At 38.2% G+C, this 22,920-nt stretch overlaps 2 protein-coding genes and 2 long non-coding RNA genes across 4 annotated transcripts; all 4 read left to right on the top strand.

The window, feature by feature from the left end:
• The first annotated feature begins 1,728 nt into the window (after positions 1-1,728).
• Positions 1,729-4,812, top strand: LOC124156104 (tubulin beta-1 chain). Its single transcript, XM_046530431.1, has 2 exons — positions 1,729-1,897; positions 3,196-4,812. Exons 1-2 carry the CDS (start codon positions 1,841-1,843, stop codon positions 4,480-4,482), a joined length of 1,344 nt encoding a protein of 447 aa, XP_046386387.1. The 5' UTR covers positions 1,729-1,840; the 3' UTR covers positions 4,483-4,812.
• An 8,783-nt stretch (positions 4,813-13,595) lies between these two features.
• On the top strand, positions 13,596-15,613 carry LOC124155052. Its single transcript, XR_006864110.1, has 3 exons — positions 13,596-13,628; positions 14,863-15,095; positions 15,527-15,613. It is a non-coding gene; the product is annotated as an uncharacterized LOC124155052 (long non-coding RNA).
• A 36-nt stretch (positions 15,614-15,649) lies between these two features.
• On the top strand, positions 15,650-16,094 carry LOC124155051. Its single transcript, XR_006864109.1, has 3 exons — positions 15,650-15,685; positions 15,797-15,893; positions 16,043-16,094. It is a non-coding gene; the product is annotated as an uncharacterized LOC124155051 (long non-coding RNA).
• Positions 16,095-18,484: 2,390 nt separating this feature from the next.
• On the top strand, positions 18,485-22,685 carry LOC124156103 (tubulin beta-1 chain). The gene is made up of 2 exons (XM_046530430.1): positions 18,485-18,631; positions 21,069-22,685. Exons 1-2 carry the CDS (start codon positions 18,575-18,577, stop codon positions 22,353-22,355), a joined length of 1,344 nt encoding a protein of 447 aa, XP_046386386.1. The 5' UTR covers positions 18,485-18,574; the 3' UTR covers positions 22,356-22,685.
• The last annotated feature ends 235 nt before the right edge of the window (positions 22,686-22,920 follow it).

Genomic DNA, 22,920 nt, shown 5'->3' with positions numbered 1-22,920 from the left:
ATTAATAACTTTCACATGCGCTTCGTAACAAGTTCATGGGAGCATAAATTGTTCTCGGGTTGTAAAGCGTGGCTCCTTCTTTAACGTTTCGGCAGGATAATCTGCCACCGTCTTCACGGATGAAGAGATATTATCCACCGGGGAATCCTTTAATATTCCTTCATGCTTATATGTATTGAGGGTCTGGTAGAAAGCTTAAGCAACATATTTATAGTACGTAATCGTGGATTTGAATAACAATGAATTCAAGGAGCATGTTTTCTTGACGAAGTTTTCAATAAATGACTGCCAAACAAATGAGATTCCAAGCCTTGAAAGCTAATTTAAAAAAAGAGGGAACAACCATAGAGATCATGTGCTCTTCGCCATCCCCGTTTTATTGCTTTGAACGATCCGCTGGTTGGCTCAAAACCTTTATTTTCCTCCTATGTTACTCCCCCGTCCCTCAGTAACTTCTTTTAGCACTTCAGATCAACTGACGTTCCAAAATCCCTCACAAATTCCATCCAAAGAAATTTCAAAAAGAACACAGTCTACAATTTCGACCAAGATTTACCGCTTTTAAACTCACTTTTCATATAAAAGAATTAAATAAATTAGAATTCAATACAAAACGTAGTCATTGGAGGCAATTTTTTGAGGATACGTATTGATTTGAGCTTTGTCAAGACTGCTTTTCAGGAAATGCAGGTCAGAAATATCTCCGGAGTGGCAGCCAACAACCCTGTCGGGCCTCACGGCCTCTTCCTGTGCACCCCTCCTCCCACTTCCCTAGTCTTACGGGCGAAGATTAACGGCTGATTCTAGAAGATTTGAAAGAAACCATTTTCGGCGGGAAACATTATCATCGGACGCATATATACTAATTAGGTCTAAAGTCAAAAGAAAATGCAAAGGAATAGAATGTAGTTCCGCATAGCTACATCTCGTGAACAGGAGAATACAGAGCAAGGTGAAGACGTGTGAAGTGACCCGGCGAGTGGCAAAAGAAGGGCGATTTCAGTGAAAAAATTACTTTAATTTTCAATAATCAGAAAATGTTAAACAGTATGAAGCCAACTTCTACGATTTGCAGTACTCCTATTTCATTTTTCATAAAGCCCACCTTAAGTTTCGCTGGGTTAAGTAATAGGCATAGACAAAATAATGACCTTCGACGAATTTGAGAGCAACGACCAATGCCATTGAGTTAAAAGGATAACAAAGCTTTCAAAAAGAGTACTTTGCATTTAAAAGAGGGGTAACCTGCCCTCTCCTTTGACCATATATGTCAACCACGTCGCGCATCCAATTTATTTCCCCGGCGCTACAACTGGTTTCACGCCCACACTAAAAGACTGCAGCAACCCACGGTATTTTTATCACCGTCTGATACTCCTTATTCGTTTGCTCAGCTCGGTCATGTCTTCTCATGGAGTTTGAAAACCTTGCTTCGTCCCACATAACATCATGAAAACTTCCTTCAACGCCAACGGATCCTCATCCCTCTTTCTTTTCGTAACCGTCACCGGCTCTTTGAGCATGTATTCCTACACCCTACTCGCGCTACCCGCAGTTTATCGCTTCATAGATATTCTTCCGCACCGGCTCCGAGGATTTGAAATAACGAAATAGTCCTGGAGTGGGATGAGGAAACGGGGGCGGGAGAGCGTAAGGTGGGTGGGCGGAAAAGGGGAGGCCGAAAGCGATCAGCCAATGGGAGCGTTTCCCCGCTGGCTTGAAAAATACGTTACATCTCCACTGGCCCGCCAGAGCTTCGCTTGCATTCGTTCACTTCGTTTGGGAGCGGTGAGCGAGTTTGTTCTGAATTAAACACTTGTGAATTTATACCAACTACAAGATGCGTGAAATCGTCCATATCCAGGCTGGTCAGTGCGGAAACCAGATTGGTGCTAAGGTGAGTACTCAGTGTTTCTTCTTTCAGGAATATTATTTGATCTAGTGAGAAAACTTCGCGCCCCAGTGATTCGAGTACTTCGTGTTGGAATAGTGGAAGTACCGCCAAAAAGTGACTAATGGGTTTAGATGAAAGATTGTTGCTCCTGTGGTGTGTGTGTGTTTTGAGGGTGTTCTAAGTGTATTCATTCTGAGTATAATGTATTCTGTTTATGTAGTAAATGTGAGATACGAAAGAAACTGACAATGCGTCAGAACAAGTCTAGCTTTCCACTTGCCGGTTCTTTTACGTTGCCCGAAATGGCGTCTGGTTTTACCGCCCATTTCCGGTCAGTATATGCTTGGCCTCAGAAAAGTGTTCATTTGGTAGGAATAAAGATAGATCACTTGGCATTCGTAAATTGTTGTAATAATTATGATTCTTTAATATTATGCAGTGTACCATTAGAGATTTCGTCGTTTAGTGCTGTCACGTCACTTCATGGCAATTTTGCCGGTAGAAGCAAGAACGAATTCAATCAATGAAATGGAATTGGCAGGGGCAACGAAGTTAACACCATTAAATTCTGCTATTAGTTTATATTTATCAAGTCTTGCTGATAAGTTTCTCTAAATTTGTACATTGTCTGGTGAAGAAACAGCACTCACATTTCAGTATCTGGCCATTTATATTTGTTCATCGGGCACTTGCAGATTGACATTAGCACGTATTATGCCATACAATCAATTATTTGAAGCATAATACTATTTTCCAATTGCCAGTTGCGTGAATGGTACATACAGTTGGGGGAAATAGTTTTTTTATGCGTGTAATGAGGAATCGAGCGGATTCAGTCGACGGAATGAAATGTAACAATTCGTCTCAGAGGAAATTGTAAATGCTACGTTGCTGCTTTAATTCCTGGTTTCACCTGGTTAAAATTTTTCGCTACCGTTGTTCGAGTGATCATGACAGTCTGTAATTTATGGTGTATGACCGAATTCGTTACTGTCATAATTCAGAGCATTTTATGTATAATATCTCATCGATGCCTTCAAGAAAGAATTAAGAGCTTTTTGTGGCATGAAATGAGTTAATGAAACCAAAATACATTTTTTTTAATTAAGTGTTGCATGTAGGTCTCTGAAAGTGATGGAATTAATTTCTGAGCGTAACGTATTCTCTCATTTAACTTGAACGAATAGTAGGATATTTGGCATTTCGTTCGAAAGTTGTTTCTATCTCATTGTTTTAGAAAAATCGTAGAAAGATGTTGTTTCGCGTGGCCTTTCTAAAAGCAAGTATTTCTTTTTCGGCAGTTCTGGGAAATCATCTCCGACGAGCACGGCATTGACCCAACTGGAGCGTACCATGGAGACTCAGACCTTCAGTTGGAACGCATCAACGTGTACTACAATGAGGCATCCGGTGGCAAGTATGTCCCACGTGCCATCCTTGTCGACTTGGAGCCTGGAACCATGGACTCAGTACGCTCAGGGCCTTTCGGACAGATCTTCAGACCAGACAATTTTGTATTCGGGCAGAGCGGTGCTGGAAATAACTGGGCGAAGGGGCACTACACGGAGGGCGCGGAATTGGTAGACTCAGTACTGGATGTTGTTCGCAAGGAAGCAGAAAGCTGCGATTGCCTCCAAGGTTTCCAGCTCACACACTCTTTGGGTGGTGGTACCGGGTCTGGTATGGGCACACTCCTCATTTCAAAAATTAGGGAAGAATACCCAGACAGGATCATGAACACCTACTCAGTCGTGCCCTCACCCAAAGTATCAGACACCGTCGTCGAACCATACAATGCCACCCTCTCTGTCCACCAACTTGTAGAAAACACTGACGAAACATACTGCATTGACAACGAGGCCCTCTACGACATTTGCTTCAGAACCCTCAAGCTCACCACCCCCACATATGGCGATCTCAACCACCTCGTCTCCCTCACAATGTCCGGTGTCACAACTTGCCTTAGGTTCCCTGGTCAGCTGAATGCCGATCTTCGTAAGTTGGCTGTCAACATGGTCCCCTTCCCCCGTCTCCACTTCTTCATGCCCGGATTCGCACCTCTTACCTCCCGTGGCTCCCAACAGTACCGTGCCCTCACCGTTCCCGAACTCACGCAGCAAATGTTCGACGCCAAGAACATGATGGCTGCATGCGACCCACGACACGGACGTTACCTCACCGTCGCAGCCGTCTTCAGAGGACGCATGTCCATGAAGGAGGTTGACGAGCAGATGCTCAACATCCAAAACAAGAACAGCAGCTACTTCGTCGAATGGATCCCCAACAACGTGAAGACCGCCGTCTGCGATATCCCTCCCCGTGGTCTCAAAATGTCCGCTACTTTCATTGGAAATTCCACTGCCATCCAGGAGCTGTTCAAGCGAATCTCAGAGCAGTTCACTGCCATGTTCAGGCGAAAGGCTTTCCTCCACTGGTACACTGGTGAGGGTATGGATGAGATGGAATTCACTGAGGCCGAGTCCAACATGAATGATCTCGTTTCCGAATACCAGCAGTACCAAGAGGCTACAGCTGATGAGGATGCAGAGTTCGATGAGGAGCCAGAGGCAGAGGTTGACGAAAACTAAATTTGGCAATCTTCAGCAACTTACATTCCTTCTGTTTTGAACTGATCTGATAACTTCTTCCTATTCAATCTCGTGAATTTACTTGCATACATTTTCTATAAGTGGAACATATTTTGTTTTTACTGTGAGTGGAAAACATTTTGTTTCATAAGTGTTCATCCTGTGGAGCCGTTGGAGGTTAACTATTTTTATTTTTCTATGTATATTTTTTGCAACATTCCCAGGTGTGAACCCAAAGACTGAGAAAATCTGATTTATCTTTCAAAATTTTCTTGATGCTTGAGCCATCTAACCGTTTGTAGAAATAAAAAAATTTAAATTATGCATTTATGTCTGTTTTTCCTTTCCATTCCAATTAATTTTCAGGGTGCGGAAGCAGGTTGACATCAAATGTGATGTGTGGTAGCATAGTGCAGGTAAAATATGCTTTTTGCTGTCTGCATCCAATTTTACTTGAGATTGTGGGCCTCTTTAATTTTTTGTCTCAGTCAGTTGGCATTTAACTTCCCTCTTGAATCTTCCCATATTTTTGATTATTGATTGCTGTCATAAAGTTTTAATGGATTTCAATTTTACTAAGAAGCTTCACCTTGCTATTGGTCAGGGTAGATCATTATGATCAGGGCTTAGAAGAAATACCTTGTTGTTAGAGGTGTTAACATGGGGTAAGAGAAGTAAAGGAGGAGGATATAAGGGTGACTTGATTGCTTTTGATGTAATTAGTTGTGATTATACATGAATTGGGTAAGTACTTCAGGTGGTAATTACATTGGGATGAATATTTGATCAGGCTAATTGCATAATCACCTAACTTCACTGTCATATCTGTTCCTGAGGGTGGAATGTGGGATTTAATCCCTGATGGGTAGGGTGTCAGGTTATGCCTTCATGGTACTATTATGTGGTTGAGTGGTAAACCATTGGTGAATGAGAGGTGATAGATAGTAAAGTGGCCATGTTGCGGACTTGTAAGTCATGCTGTCAGATTTTTGTGAGGTTTCTGCTAGTTGATATGGTGGTCAGAAAATTTTGGTAAAGTTGGGTTTTTATGGAGGAAAGAAACTAGGTTGTAATTAAATTGGGATGAATATTTGATCAGGCTAATTTCAATGATCACAAAACTTCACTGTCACATCTGCTGCTGACAGTGGAATGCAGGATATAATCCCTGATGGGTAGGGTGTCTGCTTTCAGTCATCAGTGTCAAGGTATGCCTTCATGGTGCTGCTATTAGGTTCATTAAGCTAAGGTTTCCTATCAGTAAGCAACTAATTTCTATAGATCTTATTTCATCACTTATTTTGAGATATTAAGAAACACCTAAGGTACCGTACTTATCCATAATACCATTAAGTGTTGATATGACCTATCTACTGATGTATTCCTCATGTTGGAGGCCTGGTATCATAGATATTTCTCAACATATATCCTGAAGATCTAATTTTTTTCACTTTTTGGTATAGTTATTGTCCATTGCACCTAATAAGTAATTATTCCATCTCTTCCCCTGAAGTTAAACTGGGTACCCTGTATGAGGAAGATCTCTGGGTGTTACTTGGTTACAAAATTTTCAGGCTGAATGCAAATGATTCGCTTATCCAATTCTAATCTAGCTTACTCTACTCATTTTCCTTACCAAACATGCTTACATTAGTCTCTTCTGTTTCCTAGTCATATATTGCTCATCTCCCTCTTCAAAACTCATTTGCGTTATTTGCCTGCATATTCAAATTGTGGCATCACACCAAATACCTCTCAACACATGAGGAATAGTAGTGGGGACTAAATTGAAATTTTTATTTCTAAAACATCAATTCCCTAGCTTCTGATAATAAGATGCAGGTAAGCTTTTGGCCAGGAATTTACTTCAAGGGATCATTGAGAGGAGTGTAGTTGGCCTATACTGATATATTGTTTCCATACTGCTGGAAGTCAATATTCATCATTTTTTATTGATGGAAGTGATGATATTTACCTCAACGAAATGTGGTGTCGGAGGATAAATGCTCCTGGACTCGTGGCCTCTTCGTAAGATTTATAAGGGTCGGCCTCCAAAGGGGGATGAATTTTTAGGATGATCGGATCTCCCTCTGAATCCCTGGCTACAAGCCTTGGGGCAGTTGAATGTCTAAAATGAAGTCTATTAAGCAAAACATGCCTCCTTTCCATAATGCTTCACATCATAATATAAGAATTTTCCAATGACTGTTGCATGAATGTGGATTAGGCTGGCAGAGGCAACTCTTTATTACTTCTCTGAAGAGTCCTCTATCCGTACTCTCCATTTGCATAGGTTATACTGTGGGAGCCTAAGTAAAGGTAATCCGTAGAGTAACTACATAAGGTAGACAACTGTTAGTGGTAAGTTATCCTACATACCACCTAATCTCTGACAGCACAGCAAACTCTACCTGAAGGACCTGATCAGGTGTGAAAAGCATTGTAAGTGACAAGGGGGGAAAGGCAATCTAACATGAGTATCCTTTTCAGAGATAATTATTGGCACCCTCAAGCAAAATGGGATCTAAATTTATGAGAAGATAAAAGAAATAGTTTGAGTATAGATTTTGGGATAACGATGATGGTGGGGTGAATAAAAAATAAGAAAGAAAAGGGAGAATGAATGTGAAGCAAGATCTCTTGTGTGAGTAGTGGTGACTTCTGCACTGATGAAAATGGTGATGCTTAGCAATGATGTGGGACAGCATCTAGGTGTACCCGCTTTAAGTTCTGGATTTGAAACCAGGCAAGAGAGTAGGTATTGAATTGGTGCCTTATTTGGATTGGGATATTTCATTTCCTATTAATACTTGTTTCTTATTCCACCATTTATTCATTGTTTCCAGGGTGGCTTAGTGATTTATTAGGTGTTTAATGATATGAACATGAAAATTCCTTACTCCAAGCCCATGTACATGGGTGGCAAACATGTTGTCTTCAGACACTACACGAACTTTATTTTATAAAAATAATCCCATCCATAGCAACTTTGAATGAAACTACTATAAATTTCATATCAATGGCATCATTATGACATGGAGTATGTTTATTCAGTGAAGAATATATAGTCATTCTTTGGCTACATACATTTCAGATCGTATGGTGTTACATTTCAATCTCGCTAGTGCTTTCATCTGACTTAGGTCTAAATAATGCTGTAAAGCGGCTCTCTTGGTGTTCTTCATAATGCTCACCAGAACTTCCAAGTTTGCTTTACTATTTATTTTCTTCTTCGTGAAGAATGTTACTTTCACTCAGGCATGCCGACTTACAAAAAATATTGGGGGGCCCAAACCGGGTATCTTGCCCGGGAAATTTTATAAGTAGCCCTGATATCGATAGCTGGACACTCCAGGGAAAATTGATAAGCCAGACTCATTTTTTCCTTACACCCATGACGAATTTTTGAGGAGGCTCGAGACCCCTCAGGTCCCATATAGTCGGCGCCACTGCTGTCACTCTATTTGAGCATAATCTTGAAGTGCAGATCTTGAACACTAATATCTACTAGTATGCCTTAGCAGGCCCATGTTGGACCCCTTATTGGGACAGTTGATGGCCATAGCCTGAGGGTGCAGGCAATATGTAGGGGGAGGACTACTGCATGTATGTCTGGGGGTGTCAAATATAATAGATAAATTTTGAAATTTGTATCCTTATTCTCTTGAGATTGAATCGCATCTCACCAGATTGAATTATATTAATTTTAATGAATATTTTCTTAACTAAAGACGGTGTTAATTATGCTGTTAAATGAGAAAATCGTTATCATCATCATTAAATGAAGTTAACTGCTCAATTTCGGTATTCTGACTGTAAAATTTGTCAGTTTTTGAAAGGGAGGGCACCTAAGATTTTCAGGTAGGAGGACGCACCGGGAGACGTGCTGGCGGCCCAGCAAAGGCATCTGCCTTACTTTCTCTTGACAGTTGGCCAAAAAAAGAGTGTACTATTTAATTCTTCCTCAGCATTTTGCCAGTAAAATTTTTATTCGCAGGGGAGTGGGAGCAGGGGGAGGGTGCCCCCATGATACCAGGGAAATTTGACAAGATGGCAATCTTTAAGGTATCTGGCCTGTGTGAGTTTTTTTTTTAACAGCTTAACCCTTGGGCTGCACGAGATCATGATTTTAACTGCCAACAAGTTCAGAAGATACCACTTTTGCAGGAGGCACCCCTCTACCACAAGGGCTGGTCTTTTATTGGTAGATTTTATCCCCTTAGCAATCTTTATGGCAAGGGAAAGTGCCCAAGTGCTAGATATTGGGGTGGCAATAAAAGCTTTGCGTAAATGCTGCAAAACGTGTAAAAACGTTCCTGCACCCTAAAGGTTAAACAGCCATTTACAAAATAATTCAAGGATACCTAAACGCCATTTGTCTACCCATTTTAGACCTGAGACATTAAGGCTGAGATGTATTGAGTACCACAAAGGCGGTGTAGAAAGTGATAAGCCAAAGATCATTCAAAGATGTCCCAGCCACCAAAAGATGTTCTGGCATCAATTACGTACATCCATTGGTAGCTACATTTTTGATATCTAGTTCTCTTGATGCGAATTGGAAACGCGTAAATTATCATTAACTGAATGATAATTTTTTTTAAGAGCGCTAAGTTCTAACAAGCACTTCTCCTTCACATGTTAATAAAGGTATTTCTTGTCTACTACCGCGGTTTCATCAGTAAACCTGAGTGCAAGATATAATTTCTACCTGTTTTGTACTTGTTGTATCACCGAAATGGAGTTGAAAGGAAAAATTAATTAAAAGTTCAGCTAGGGTTTTTAAATTTGAATTCTCGCGGTATCGTGGCGACTCGTAAAAACTGGTATACACCACGCTAGCGCCAATATGTTTGGGCAGGTGACTCAAGTACTAAGAGCGATTCAGTTAAAAAAAACCCCGCTACATTTTTGAACCTCTAAAGCCGCATGAATTAAGCCGTTTCAAGTGCAATATTTGGGCATCCATAAGTAGTCCCCTGGAACTCCTCTCATTTAATCCTCGCAAGCAATCCATTAGACATCTATAAATGTCCTCAAAATTCACGTATGCACATATTTGCAGTGAGTGGGTCTTACCCTACCCTGTCAGGGCTTTGCAGTTGTATTAGGGTCTAGAAACAAAAAATCAGCTGTTTCGCATTTATATAAAAAAAACTACCATCCTCGTGGCTTTGAAATACTTGCAAGTTCAATCGGTCGATGATAATTTCTGATATTCAATTAGATTGCGAGGATCAACATGCCTTACTCTCATGAGAACCTAATAACTAACATTAAAGTAAGACAATGGAGAGAGGCCAGGGGTGCAGCTAGCAATTAACCCATTTATGCCTAGTGTTCCATTTTTGGAACACCTGACGCGACTTTCTAATTTAATTACCACGACTAATTACACAGCAATATGCCACGGTTTTTCTTTCTGACCCTCTTTATAAAGGTACATTTTATTACGGGGCGCAAAGAATCAGTCAGTTTTGCCAACCCATCGCGGTCAGTATGTTTATAAATATTGGTCTTTTTTTTCAAGGCAGTTTTTCTGAGACCATCTCAAATGTTATATTAATAACTATTTGCCATTATGCCCAAATGTTGTAATTTTTTCCCTGCATGTTCAGTAATAGATAACCTATAGTGCTGTAGGAATAAAATTTTGAAACAATGTATTTTGTTTTAGTTATAAGCTTTTATTTAACAGTGTTCCATTTTTGGAACACTAGGCAAATCCACTACTATCATGTGTGCATTCAGGCGCACTGAAATATTCTCTTTAACTTTAAATAAAGTCAGCAATTAGATTTTATGCGACTGAGGGAAACTATGATATGTCTTGGCTATAATCAGATTCCATTTCAGTGAAAGAATAAATACATCGATATCTGATCAATTATGAACAGAGAGATGAAAACATATGAGTCACCCTGTGCACTCTTCCATTCGGGACCAAGCCCCTTGGGTCATATTGGCATCGTGAGCATTAATCAATGAGCGAAGCGCAGCTGCTTGCACCCAATATGCATCTCCTTTTCTTTTTAGCAGAAAGTTTATCGTAAGTGTTCGGGATACGCACTTGTCCTGCTCAGAGCTCCCCTCCCCCTTTCTGCCTAATCAGCCATTAGAGTAATGCTTATATTCCTTTCCCTCTCCGTGTCTGAAGGCTGATAATGATGATGACTATACACAGTGAATGATCATGCGAATGATCATGCTGAATGATGATGATTTCTCCGGGAATGAAATCATTCGCCGTGTATAGCGGAAAATTTCGCGAATGAACCGCCATGATCATTCAGTGAATACTAGAACATGTTCTATTTTGCTTGCATCATCCCATGAATGATCTTTTCATCATTCAATATGATCATTTGCATGTTCATTCACCGTGTATAGCCGTCTTATCAATGGGAATTTTAGCCTTTTAGTTGTGCGCAAATGGAAGAAAAGCGATATGACTGCCCAGTCAGTAGGTGGTAGAGTTTCAGAAGAACAAATCACGAAAATGAAAACCCCGACAGAATATTTAGGATTCCTTTAGGGAACTGAAGTGATTGATATGATTAGCAAATATTCCAATTTATATGCTGCAAGTAAGGGCGTAAACCTTGAACTGACTGTCAGTGATTTTTGGGAATGATTTTCCTGAGTGGCTACATCTGTTCCGAGACGGCGTATGTTTTTGAAGCAAAGACCAGATTCGCATAATTCTCTAGCTACTGATGCATTGAGACGTTACCGATTTCAAACCATATTTTTAAATTTGCATGTTGCTGACAAATCTAACTCGAACCATATGGACAAGTTTTCCAAGCTGTGACCTCTCATAGAGCAACTGAACATTTGCTGGTTTCAGCCTTATCAAGGAAAAAACCCGGACACTCAATACCAAGAATATGGTGTAGGTGCTTCAATTGTTTTGCAATTTACTGAGGCACTCACAACGCAGCATCCTGGTAAATACCATTTGTTGTTCGACAACTTTTTCACAAAAATATCACTCCTCGGTAAGCTTCATTCAATGGGCCATCAAGAAGCAAGTACAGCAAGAAAAGATCACATTGACAAACCTCCTTTAATACCGAATGCTAACCTAAAGAAAAAAAAAAGATGAGGGCACATTTGATTACCTAATCGATGGTAAAGGCAATATTGTTTGCAGATGGAATGATAACAGTTATGTGACTGTTGCGTCTTCTGGTGACGGTATCAATCCTTAGCAACAGGTCAATCGTTATTCTCAAAATCAGAAAAAAAGACATAAGTTACTCAGTCAAATTTAATCAAGGTCTATAATCAGTGAATAGGAGGAGTGGACCGAGCTGATGAAAATATTGACGAGTATCCGTGGAAAGAAATGGTACTAGTGCCCTCTGTTATTCTGCTTTGAGCTGGCTTTACAAAATGCATGGCAATTGCATAAAATAAACGATGTGAAGCCAATTTATCTAATTTAATTTCGTCGCCGTGTTGCTATTCACTATGTAGAGACATATATTAATACTGCTGAGCCTGGTAGGAAAAGGACCATCCATATAACCTTGACTCACGTCAAGACGGCATGAATCATACGATTGTAAAGCAAGAAAAGCAAACTTGTTGTGTCCACTGTCACAAAAATATCACTTAACAATGTAAAAAATGCAATGCCCCCAGTGAAAATTTTGTATACAATTTCTATACAGGATGTATACAATGTACACATTTTGTATACAATTGTATACAGCTGTATAGAATGTATAAAATGTGTAAATTGTACACAATGTATACAATTTTATACAGAATGTGTACAATGTGCACATTTAGTATACAATTGTATACAGCTGTATAGAATGCATAAAATGTGTAAATTGTATACTATGTATACAATTTTATACAGAATGTGTACAATGTGCAAATTTTGTATGAATTTGTATAAAATGTTTACTTTGTATAAATTTTATACATTTTATGAAAATTTATACAGTTGTGTAGGCTGTATAAAATTTGTACATTTTATACAATGTAAAGGTATGCGTACATCAATGTGTAAATATCTGGGTTTGGGAGTTAAAGCACCACAACTATGCTCATTTTCTATTCTTTACACCGTAACGCATTTTTACTTTAAAAAATGGTGTTAAAATTGTTGCTAATTATTTTTAAACTTAAGAAATTATTATAAACACCAAAGAGTTCCAATAAACCATTCCTTTATTGTTGGTTAACCGAATTAAATTAAAGAAATTGTAATATTTTGAAAATGTTTCTAAAATTGTTGCTAACTTGGTTTAAACATTAGTAATCGTTATAAACATAATAGAATAAGAGTATCACTCATTCCACGTTTCTCAACCGTATAAAATTTGGGAATTCTTAATTTTTGTAAAAGTTGCTAAATTTGTTTACATTTAAGTAAATGTTATAATCAACAAAAAGGCTCAGCCAACTCTTCTCAACCATACAACATGCGGAAATTGTTACATTTTTAAAAGTTGCTAGCTTTATTTAAACTTTACATTTTCTTATGAACAATGTAGATTAATAAGTTATTAATTTGCTGTTTTGTAACCCGTAAGGTATGTAGAAATCGTTAATGCTGGTAAATGTTATTAGCATTGTTGATAACTTTGTTTAAACTTAGTTAATTGTTATAAACAATAGTAAACTTCAAAATAGCATTCATTTGTTGTTCTGAAACTATAGAAGGGGTGAAAATGTAAAAAAATAATTTCTCGCATAAAATCTCGCAAGTGAGCACGCTTCTTATTCCCGCCGATTATATTCAAATAATCGATTATGCAAAATAATCGGATGTCCATAATCGATTCAATAATCGCAATAATCGAAAGCAAATAATCGATTATTACGTACAATCGATTTCTTTGCCCATCTTTTGTTACCGTTATTTTGTGATGGCGAATTTAGCTGTGATGAAAAATATTGATTAGTAGCAAATATACGTTGAAGTATGCTATGGAAGAAGAAAATAATCCGTGCTTCGTAGTGAATACTGACAAAAAGGGATTGAAAGAATACTGTTTCATGCACAATTGAATCAACGCCTGAATAAGTTTTTGAATTCCCGGAAACAGTGGCTTTTAGCGTCACGAAGAGATTTAAGAAGTTGCCATTGTCAGCATCAACCCATCTCTGCTGTGCTGCATGTTAATGTAAGTAAATGGAACATTTTTTTCCATTCGATACTTATGTATGATTAATGAACCGCCAATTACTATCCATTAATTATTTAAGATTACTCATTATTTTATTCTCAGGGTAATTACAATTTAGCATGGTCTTTACTTTCGCTGGCATAGTGAAAAGAATCCATTCAGACGGTTAAAGTTGAAATATCAGGGTTCTCGCAGTAGAATCCACTTTGTTAACAGTTCTTTATGACATTAGTCTCAACCTCAATTAACTCATTTATGAATGATTTATCTTGAAAATGAGTAACTATTTGGAATATGTCGAGGAATAATAGCAATTAATAAGCTGTTCTAAACATAGCCATCAGTTGAACTCTCTCCGATCGTTATAATTTAGGCATTGATTTGTGCTTTAGTACATTTTAACAGACAATCCACTTGGCTTATTGTGTAGTTTTATGGGGAAACACAAGTGCTGCTGCTAGAGCATTCTCTATGCAAAAAAGAGCCTTGAAAGTTATGGCAAATGTGTCCATCAGGTCTCCTGGAAAGCCATTATTTCTAAAATATAATATAATGACACTACCAAGTATGTACATTTTTTACTGTGCATTATTTGTAAAAAAGAACCCTACCTTATTTTTACCAAACTCCTCGGTTCATGCCTATCTGACCCGTGGGAGTGAAAATATACATATTTTACAACAATTATGTGCCAAAAGAGGTCCACATCACTCTGCCTCGCTTATTTTTAACAAATTGCCTACGAGTATAAAACATATTTCAAATATTAATGTTTTTAAGACAGAATTTAAAAATTTTTTACAGCCTAAGGGTTATTATAATGTAAATGAATTCTTGTCTGATAGTGTATGACAACATGTATGTTTTGATGTTCTATGTCACATGTTCTATGTCTGTTCTATGTCTCCCTGACAATGTTCTATGTCACATGTTTGACCCATGGAACAATAAAGATATTATTATTATTACATATTGCACTCAAGGGCATAAGTAACACGTTTCTAAGTTGTTTCTGTACAATAAGATTGCAATCCTTAAAATTTTTGTTATGTAATCAATTACTCGTGTTTGTTGATAGAAAAATTAGTGGTATATTAAAATCTATGGTTATCACCTGTTTGATAAGCATGTAGGCAGGATTTATGATGATTAAGTACCAAGTCTGCTAAGGAAGTATAATGTAAGCAAATCAATTGGTATTAGTGTATTTATAACAATTTTATATTTACAGGCTGCAGTAAATTAAAACAACATAATAGCCAGTGCCTCATGTGGATGGGAGGAATGGCACCTGGGTTTTCTCACTTGGAGAGGAAAGTAGGTGCTTTATTGGCTTGTGACCCAAAGCAAAAGGGTGCTGCTGTGGAGGAGATGAAATTCAGCCAATTGCCATTGACATCAGATGAGGATTTCATCAAACTCTGCCGTAGGATAAGTGAAGATCCCTCATTTGAGCCAAAGGTGGTAAGTGAATAATGATAATTTGTGTGCTGCCATCCTGATTCAAATAATGTATGATTTTTTAAATGAAAGAACAATTAAGTTTTTGTAAGAAAGTTTCATAAGAGTTTCATTTGTAAGAAAGTTTCAGAAGTATATCTTGAGCTCGCCAGACATTCGTAGGTGCTTGGAATTCCAACTGCTATAAAAATACTCAAGTACAACATAATTTTGAAGTGGGTATGGATTAATGTCCAATGAAATATTAAAAATTTATGGTATGATTGGATTTTTGTTATTTCATATGCACTTGTGCACACATACTACATGTGCATACTAACCATGACAACTGTGTTAATTTCATTGGTGAATTTTTCTTCTGGCTGAAAACATGATTTTTATTATTCTTGTATTAGCTGTTAACTCTTCATTGATTTGGTCTTTTTTATCTCTAGATGCAATGTTTGGTAGCAGTTGAATGAGCACTTCTACAAAATATGTTGCGTCGTCTTAGAATGACAATGTAGCAGAGCTGTAAGCCCTTACAGGCAAACTTCAGAAGAATTCGGTTAAGAAATCATTTTATAGCACTCCAGTGTGTCCTGTTATTTTTTGTGAGTGCATCCAACAAGATATTCTAAGATTATTATAATAATTGATCATTGAAATGAACTTTTAACTTATTACATTAAGTGATATTAACAATGTTTTTTATAATTTTATAGGTGTATGCAGAAGGGTCGACCGTGATGCATCAGATGTGGAGCTGAAAGGGTGTCTGAGTAATTGGCTCAACCAGGCTAAAGTCGGGAAAATAAGATAGTAAGTAGTTGCTTCTCATTTCTCTGCCACACTAATTCGATCATCCCAGACATTTTCTTCATATTTTCCATTCCCTCTTACAATAGGTATACACTATAATGTTCCATGATATATCATTTCACATGGAGTAATTACTATTTTCTCTTCAGGGATTGGCAGGATAAACAGACTGAGGATCAGGCTGATGAAGACAATAATTTTGCTTAATAAGTTCATCAGTAACGATCTATAAGTATGTAACCATGTAAGTTCCATGCGCAACCTTGTACTCCCATAACTAAACAAGAATTCAAAAGAATGAAGTTTTAATTTTACATTCTCACAGCCAATCAGCATACTTGTGAATGTTTTGATGAAATTCGAGCAATATGTTTTTACCTTTTGAAGATTTCTGTATTTTAGTTATTACCATGTGTGGCCTAGGGGGTCATAAATTTTTTAAAGTGTTTCTGTCTTTGATGTTTCCTATTCAGTTTGTAAGTATTTCACTCACTTCATTAATAATGATTAACTATCGATGACTAGATATCTACTTTCGGTATATCCACCGCTGCCTCAGCATGTACATAATTAATGAGAAAAATAAATTCTTCAGCATTTATTTGTTGCCCATTTTATTAAATAAATTTAGCTCCCAAATTCTGTGCATGTGAAATGACTAACAATTGATAGAGTGGAAAATTTTAAATTTTGTTGTTCTAAATTAATCATTATTTAGGAGAGCATTTTAAAAGCAGAAATTTTAAGTCAGTTTTTCCTCAGCAAGTGTCACTACAGAAATGGTAGGTGTGGAACTAGTTTTCCTAGTATGTAGCAATGTGACACTACACATTTTCAGCAGGTGTGATGTGACAAGTTTGATGCGACAAGTTTGCTGCAAGTTTGATGCGACAAGTGTGCTGCATGTTTGAAAAAGCATAACAAGGCGGTTTGATTCAAGCTTGCAGGCTTGTCATGACAAGCTTTCTGCAAACTTACAACTATGTCGTGACAAGCTTGCAGCAAGTTTAGCATGCTATCTGGGATCAATGTTAACACACATAAAGAACTCAGAACAATATTTCAATTGCCAGCTCACTGATGAGTCGATGAACTAATATTGTCCACCAACAAGAAGATAAAGGTATCACCAATTATCAATGGGAACACAAATTAAGAACTCAAAAGAGTGATCTAATTGCCAGCTCACTGAAGAGTCCATCAGCTAACATTGTTCATCACAGGAAGCTAAAGTTCTAAATACAAATGTATACAATTTTATACAGGATTTCCTGTATAAAACTGTACACAATTGTATACAAAATGTGTACATTGTATACAAATTTGGCTTCATACAATTGTATACAGTGTATACAATTTACATATTTTCATACACTGTATACAATTGTATACATTTCATACAATTGTATACGTTTCATACATTTGTATACATTTCATACAATTGTATACATTTCATACAGTTGTATACATTTCATACAATTGTATACATTTCATACAATTGTATACATTTCATACAATTGTATACATTTCATACAATTGTATACATTTCATACAATTGTATACATTTCATACAATTGTATACAGTGTATGAAAATGTGTAAATTGTATACACTGTATACAATTGTATGAAGCCAAATTTGTATACAATGTACACATTTTGTATACAATTGTGTACAGGTTTATACAGGAAATCCTGTATGAAATTGTATACAATTGTATACAAAATTTTCACTGGGGGCATCCTTTCATGTTAGGTGTTTACCTGAATATCACTCTTAATAGTGAGTTAATAAATGACTGAATCAAATGATTTGCATGTTATCATTGAGTACGTCATAGTAGTGGATTTGCCTAGTGTTCCATTTTTGGAACACCATGTAATTAATAATTGGCAAGAGATACATTGATTTTTCTTTCAGATATTGTTTTCATACGTATTTTTATCTATAATATGTAAAAACCAGGGTAAAATTCGCATTTTTCAAACCTTCGGCATAAATGGGTTAAGGCTGCGGAGGGTTTTAGCTGCAACTAATACTGGGGGGGTCAGTGAGTATGGAATACCCACCAGGGTCAGCGGGAAGTGCGGAGTACCTCCCCCGGAAAAAAATAAGGTAGAGGGTTCAAAATGGTAAGTTTTACTGCCTCCTTAGAGATATTTTATTAATCCTTACACTATTTTATATCAAATATTAATCTTATTTAATAAAATGGATTAAACTTAAAAATTGGTGGTTTTTGATCTGTATCTTTTAATGGCCTATAAATGATGTTTACCGAAGGAAATATTGAATGGATTTGTTTGACTTTTCGCTTAAGGTTTTTCGTCATGTTTCACCATTTTCCGATTTCGTGCAATCAGGAAAATTGCAAGAAGCCCTAGTTTTCTCTTCCGTTTCCAAATTCGTGACACTCCATATTATCCTGTATAGTAGGCAATTTTATCATGTAAGGGGGCGTGGCTAAATTTGAGAACAGCACTTAGTACATGCCTTACCTACCCGCCCACATTGGCGCTAGCGTCGAGTATACCAGTTTTTATCGTTGAGTCACTGATACATCGATATATGGCCGGAACCTCCCTTGTTCTCCTGCATTCGCTCAGTCACGTTCACTTCGTTTGGGAGCGGCAAGCGAGTCGGTTCTGTGTGTGGCAATTGTGAATCTATACCAACTGCAAGATGCGTGAAATCGTCCATATCCAGGCTGGTCAGTGCGGGAACCAGATTGGCGCTAAGGTGAGTGTATATTTTTGCTTCTTTCAAGAGAATTATTCATAGTATAATACCTTCGCGCCCAAGGAGTCGTGCAAGTACCGCCAAAAGATGACGGTGATGAGTTTTGATGAAAGATAGGGTTCCTATGTTCTTTGCTGTTTGGGTGTTTAACGTGTATTCTTGCGGAATATAATGTAATTTCTTGATGCTGTAATTGTAGTGGAGCTGAGGTTCTATCATTAAGATTGAACATGCCCAGCCTTCAATTTACCGGTTGTAGTTCGTGGCTCGTAATGGCGTCTGGCAATGCCGCCCATTTCCGGTCAATAAAATCCTGTCCACGGAATAGTGTTCATTTCGATGGAATAATGTGGGATACATGGCTTTGAATATCCAAATAATTTTATGGGGCAAGTTTCAGACAGGTTTCGTAGCATAGAACGTAAGGTATTTAATATTTTCTCACCTGCGTTCACGTCATTTTTGTGCTCTTTTGCCACTATGTACGGGAAGGATTTTATGGAAAGGATTTAGGAATGCTGATGAAGTTCATAATATTATGCAAGTAATCGTGTTATCTACAAATTTGTAGATTGTGTCTGGTGAAGAAACAGCTCTGTCACATTTCAGTATCTGGCCATTTATATGTGTTTATCGGGCACTTGAAGATTGACATTAGCACTTATTTTGCCATACAATAAATTATTTGAAGCATAATACTATTTTTCAGTTTCCTCTTGCATGAATGATACTGAAAGTTGGGGAATGTGGTTTTTTATGTGTGTAATTCGAGGAATGGGACGGATTCACTCTTGGCATGGGCGGTACTTGAAAAAGTACCGGTATTTTTGTGATGAGTATTGAAAAGCAATAATAGTACCCTCCCGGATGTATCGGCAAAAAAATACCGGTACACCGGTACTTTCATAATTGATAAAATATGGTAATAAGTTGAGATTTAACGCTTGTCTTACCCTAAGTATCCGGTTTTTCGGCAAATTAGCGTAACATACACAAAGAATACACTGAAAAAATCATTAATTGGATTTTTTTACGAAAAGTTTTTAAAGGCATTGATGTTGGTCCATACCATTAAATTTGGTTGTTTTCCTGGTGTATATGAAGAGTGAATTTCTCTCGGTAACTCCATCAGATGACTTGTTTTCCTAAAGCCACCGGTTTTTTTCTGACTCGAGACCAACATTAGAACGTCTTCTGCCGAGAACTTATAATGAAGAGTCTTCTTATTCACAGAGCTTACGTTGTCAGTCTGAGATTACCTAGAAAAAGCTCCTTTAATGTTAAGACATTTAATTTTATGATTTTACGCAACAAGAATCTGTGTTAGATATGGCTAAGACACTACGATCGAATACAACTTGACGTGTGGGTCGCTGTTCAATTTATTTCAGAGAAAGGAATACAAATGTGGAGTTCGATAAATTTGACTTTTCTTGCCTTATTTGAGTAAATAAACATCTCCTACGTCAATAATGATAGCACTTGTCTCGAACTCAGTTTTGTAAAAGTACCGTTAAATGATGAGGAAACAAGAAAGAAACTAAGGAAGGAGTACACACCTTCGTAATTAAGAAGCAAAATTAAAATTAATTACGGTCCTCTTTTGGTGGTGCACTTGATTGGTTGTATGTAAAAAAAAACGAGAAATGGATGAACATTATTAATACATTAAAAAAGTTGATGGCTATAGTAAACGAGGTTAGCCTATATCATGATTGCATCGCTATTTTTCAGTCTCTTACTACGTTGATCAACTGTATCAGTGCTTTTACCATCAATTAAAATAAAAATAAACATGGTATTATTTTTAGTGAGCTTAAATACAAGTTGTGCACTTATTGCATAAGTCCGCATCTACATTTTCCTGTTTATTGTTATGATTTCTTGGAAATAACCAAGGAGGTTGTAAATACATAATTTGTATTTACAACCTCCTTGGCTGGTGTATTTTTTGCCCATGCCTAAAATTCACTGGATGGAATGAAATGTAACAATTCGTCTCAGAGGAAATTGTAAATGCTACGTTGCTGCTTTAATTCCTGGTTTCACCTGGTTAAAATTTTTCGCTACCGTTGTTCGAGTGATCATGACAGTCTGTAATTTATGGTGTATGACCGAATTCGTTACTGTCATAATTCAGAGCATTTTATGTATAATATCTCATCGATGCCTTCAAGAAAGAATTAAGAGCTTTTTGTGGCATGAAATGAGTTAATGAAACCAAAATACATTTTTTTTAATTAAGTGTTGCATGTAGGTCTCTGAAAGTGATGGAATTAATTTCTGAGCGTAACGTATTCTCTCATTTAACTTGAACGAATAGTAGGATATTTGGCATTTCGTTCGAAAGTTGTTTCTATCTCATTGTTTTAGAAAAATCGTGGAAAGATGTTGTTTCGCGTGGCCTTTCTAAAAGCAAGTATTTCTTTTTCGGCAGTTCTGGGAAATCATCTCCGACGAGCACGGCATTGACCCAACTGGAGCGTACCATGGAGACTCAGACCTTCAGTTGGAACGCATCAACGTGTACTACAATGAGGCATCCGGTGGCAAGTATGTCCCACGTGCCATCCTTGTCGACTTGGAGCCTGGAACCATGGACTCAGTACGCTCAGGGCCTTTCGGACAGATCTTCAGACCAGACAATTTTGTATTCGGGCAGAGCGGTGCTGGAAATAACTGGGCGAAGGGGCACTACACGGAGGGCGCGGAATTGGTAGACTCAGTACTGGATGTTGTTCGCAAGGAAGCAGAAAGCTGCGATTGCCTCCAAGGTTTCCAGCTCACACACTCTTTGGGTGGTGGTACCGGGTCTGGTATGGGCACACTCCTCATTTCAAAAATTAGGGAAGAATACCCAGACAGGATCATGAACACCTACTCAGTCGTGCCCTCACCCAAAGTATCAGACACCGTCGTCGAACCATACAATGCCACCCTCTCTGTCCACCAACTTGTAGAAAACACTGACGAAACATACTGCATTGACAACGAGGCCCTCTACGACATTTGCTTCAGAACCCTCAAGCTCACCACCCCCACATATGGCGATCTCAACCACCTCGTCTCCCTCACAATGTCCGGTGTCACAACTTGCCTTAGGTTCCCTGGTCAGCTGAATGCCGATCTTCGTAAGTTGGCTGTCAACATGGTCCCCTTCCCCCGTCTCCACTTCTTCATGCCCGGATTCGCACCTCTTACCTCCCGTGGCTCCCAACAGTACCGTGCCCTCACCGTTCCCGAACTCACGCAGCAAATGTTCGACGCCAAGAACATGATGGCTGCATGCGACCCACGACACGGACGTTACCTCACCGTCGCAGCCGTCTTCAGAGGACGCATGTCCATGAAGGAGGTTGACGAGCAGATGCTCAACATCCAAAACAAGAACAGCAGCTACTTCGTCGAATGGATCCCCAACAACGTGAAGACCGCCGTCTGCGATATCCCTCCCCGTGGTCTCAAAATGTCCGCTACTTTCATTGGAAATTCCACTGCCATCCAGGAGCTGTTCAAGCGAATCTCAGAGCAGTTCACTGCCATGTTCAGGCGAAAGGCTTTCCTCCACTGGTACACTGGTGAGGGTATGGATGAGATGGAATTCACTGAGGCCGAGTCCAACATGAATGATCTCGTTTCCGAATACCAGCAGTACCAAGAGGCTACAGCTGATGAGGATGCAGAGTTCGATGAGGAGCCAGAGGCAGAGGTTGACGAAAACTAAATTTGGCAATCTTCAGCAACTTACATTCCTTCTGTTTTGAACTGATCTGATAACTTCTTCCTATTCAATCTCGTGAATTTACTTGCATACATTTTCTATAAGTGGAACATATTTTGTTTTTACTGTGAGTGGAAAACATTTTGTTTCATAAGTGTTCATCCTGTGGAGCCGTTGGAGGTTAACTATTTTTATTTTTCTATGTATATTTTTTGCAACATTCCCAGGTGTGAACCCAAAGACTGAGAAAATCTGATTTATCTTTCAAAATTTTCTTGATGCTTGAGCCATCTAACCGTTTGTAGAAATAAAAAAATTTAAATTATGCATTTATGTCTGTTTTTCCTTTCCATTCCAATTAATTTTCAGGGTGCGGAAGCAGGTTGACATCAAATGTGATGTGTGGTAGCATAGTGCAGGTAAAATATGCTTTTTGCTGTCTGCATCCAATTTTACTTGCGATTGTGGGCCTTTTTAATTTTTTGTCTCAGTCAGTTGACATTTAACTTCCCTTTAAAACTTCCAATTTTTTTGATTATGAGTGATGGTTCTATGAGTGGATTTACTT

Source organism: Ischnura elegans, chromosome 3, assembly GCF_921293095.1.
Source record: "Ischnura elegans chromosome 3, ioIscEleg1.1, whole genome shotgun sequence".
In the NCBI taxonomy this organism is placed as follows: Eukaryota; Metazoa; Arthropoda; class Insecta; order Odonata; family Coenagrionidae; genus Ischnura; species Ischnura elegans.
This window is presented reverse-complemented; position numbering and strand designations above follow the sequence as displayed.

Coding starts and splice junctions, on each gene's coding strand:
- LOC124156104 (XM_046530431.1), top strand. CDS start 1,841: ATGCGTGAAATCGTCCATATCCAGGCTGGTCAGTGCGGAAACCAGATT. Junction 1,898..3,195: donor GAAACCAGATTGGTGCTAAG/GTGAGTACTCAG, acceptor CTTTTTCGGCAG/TTCTGGGAAATCATCTCCGA.
- LOC124156103 (XM_046530430.1), top strand. CDS start 18,575: ATGCGTGAAATCGTCCATATCCAGGCTGGTCAGTGCGGGAACCAGATT. Junction 18,632..21,068: donor GGAACCAGATTGGCGCTAAG/GTGAGTGTATAT, acceptor CTTTTTCGGCAG/TTCTGGGAAATCATCTCCGA.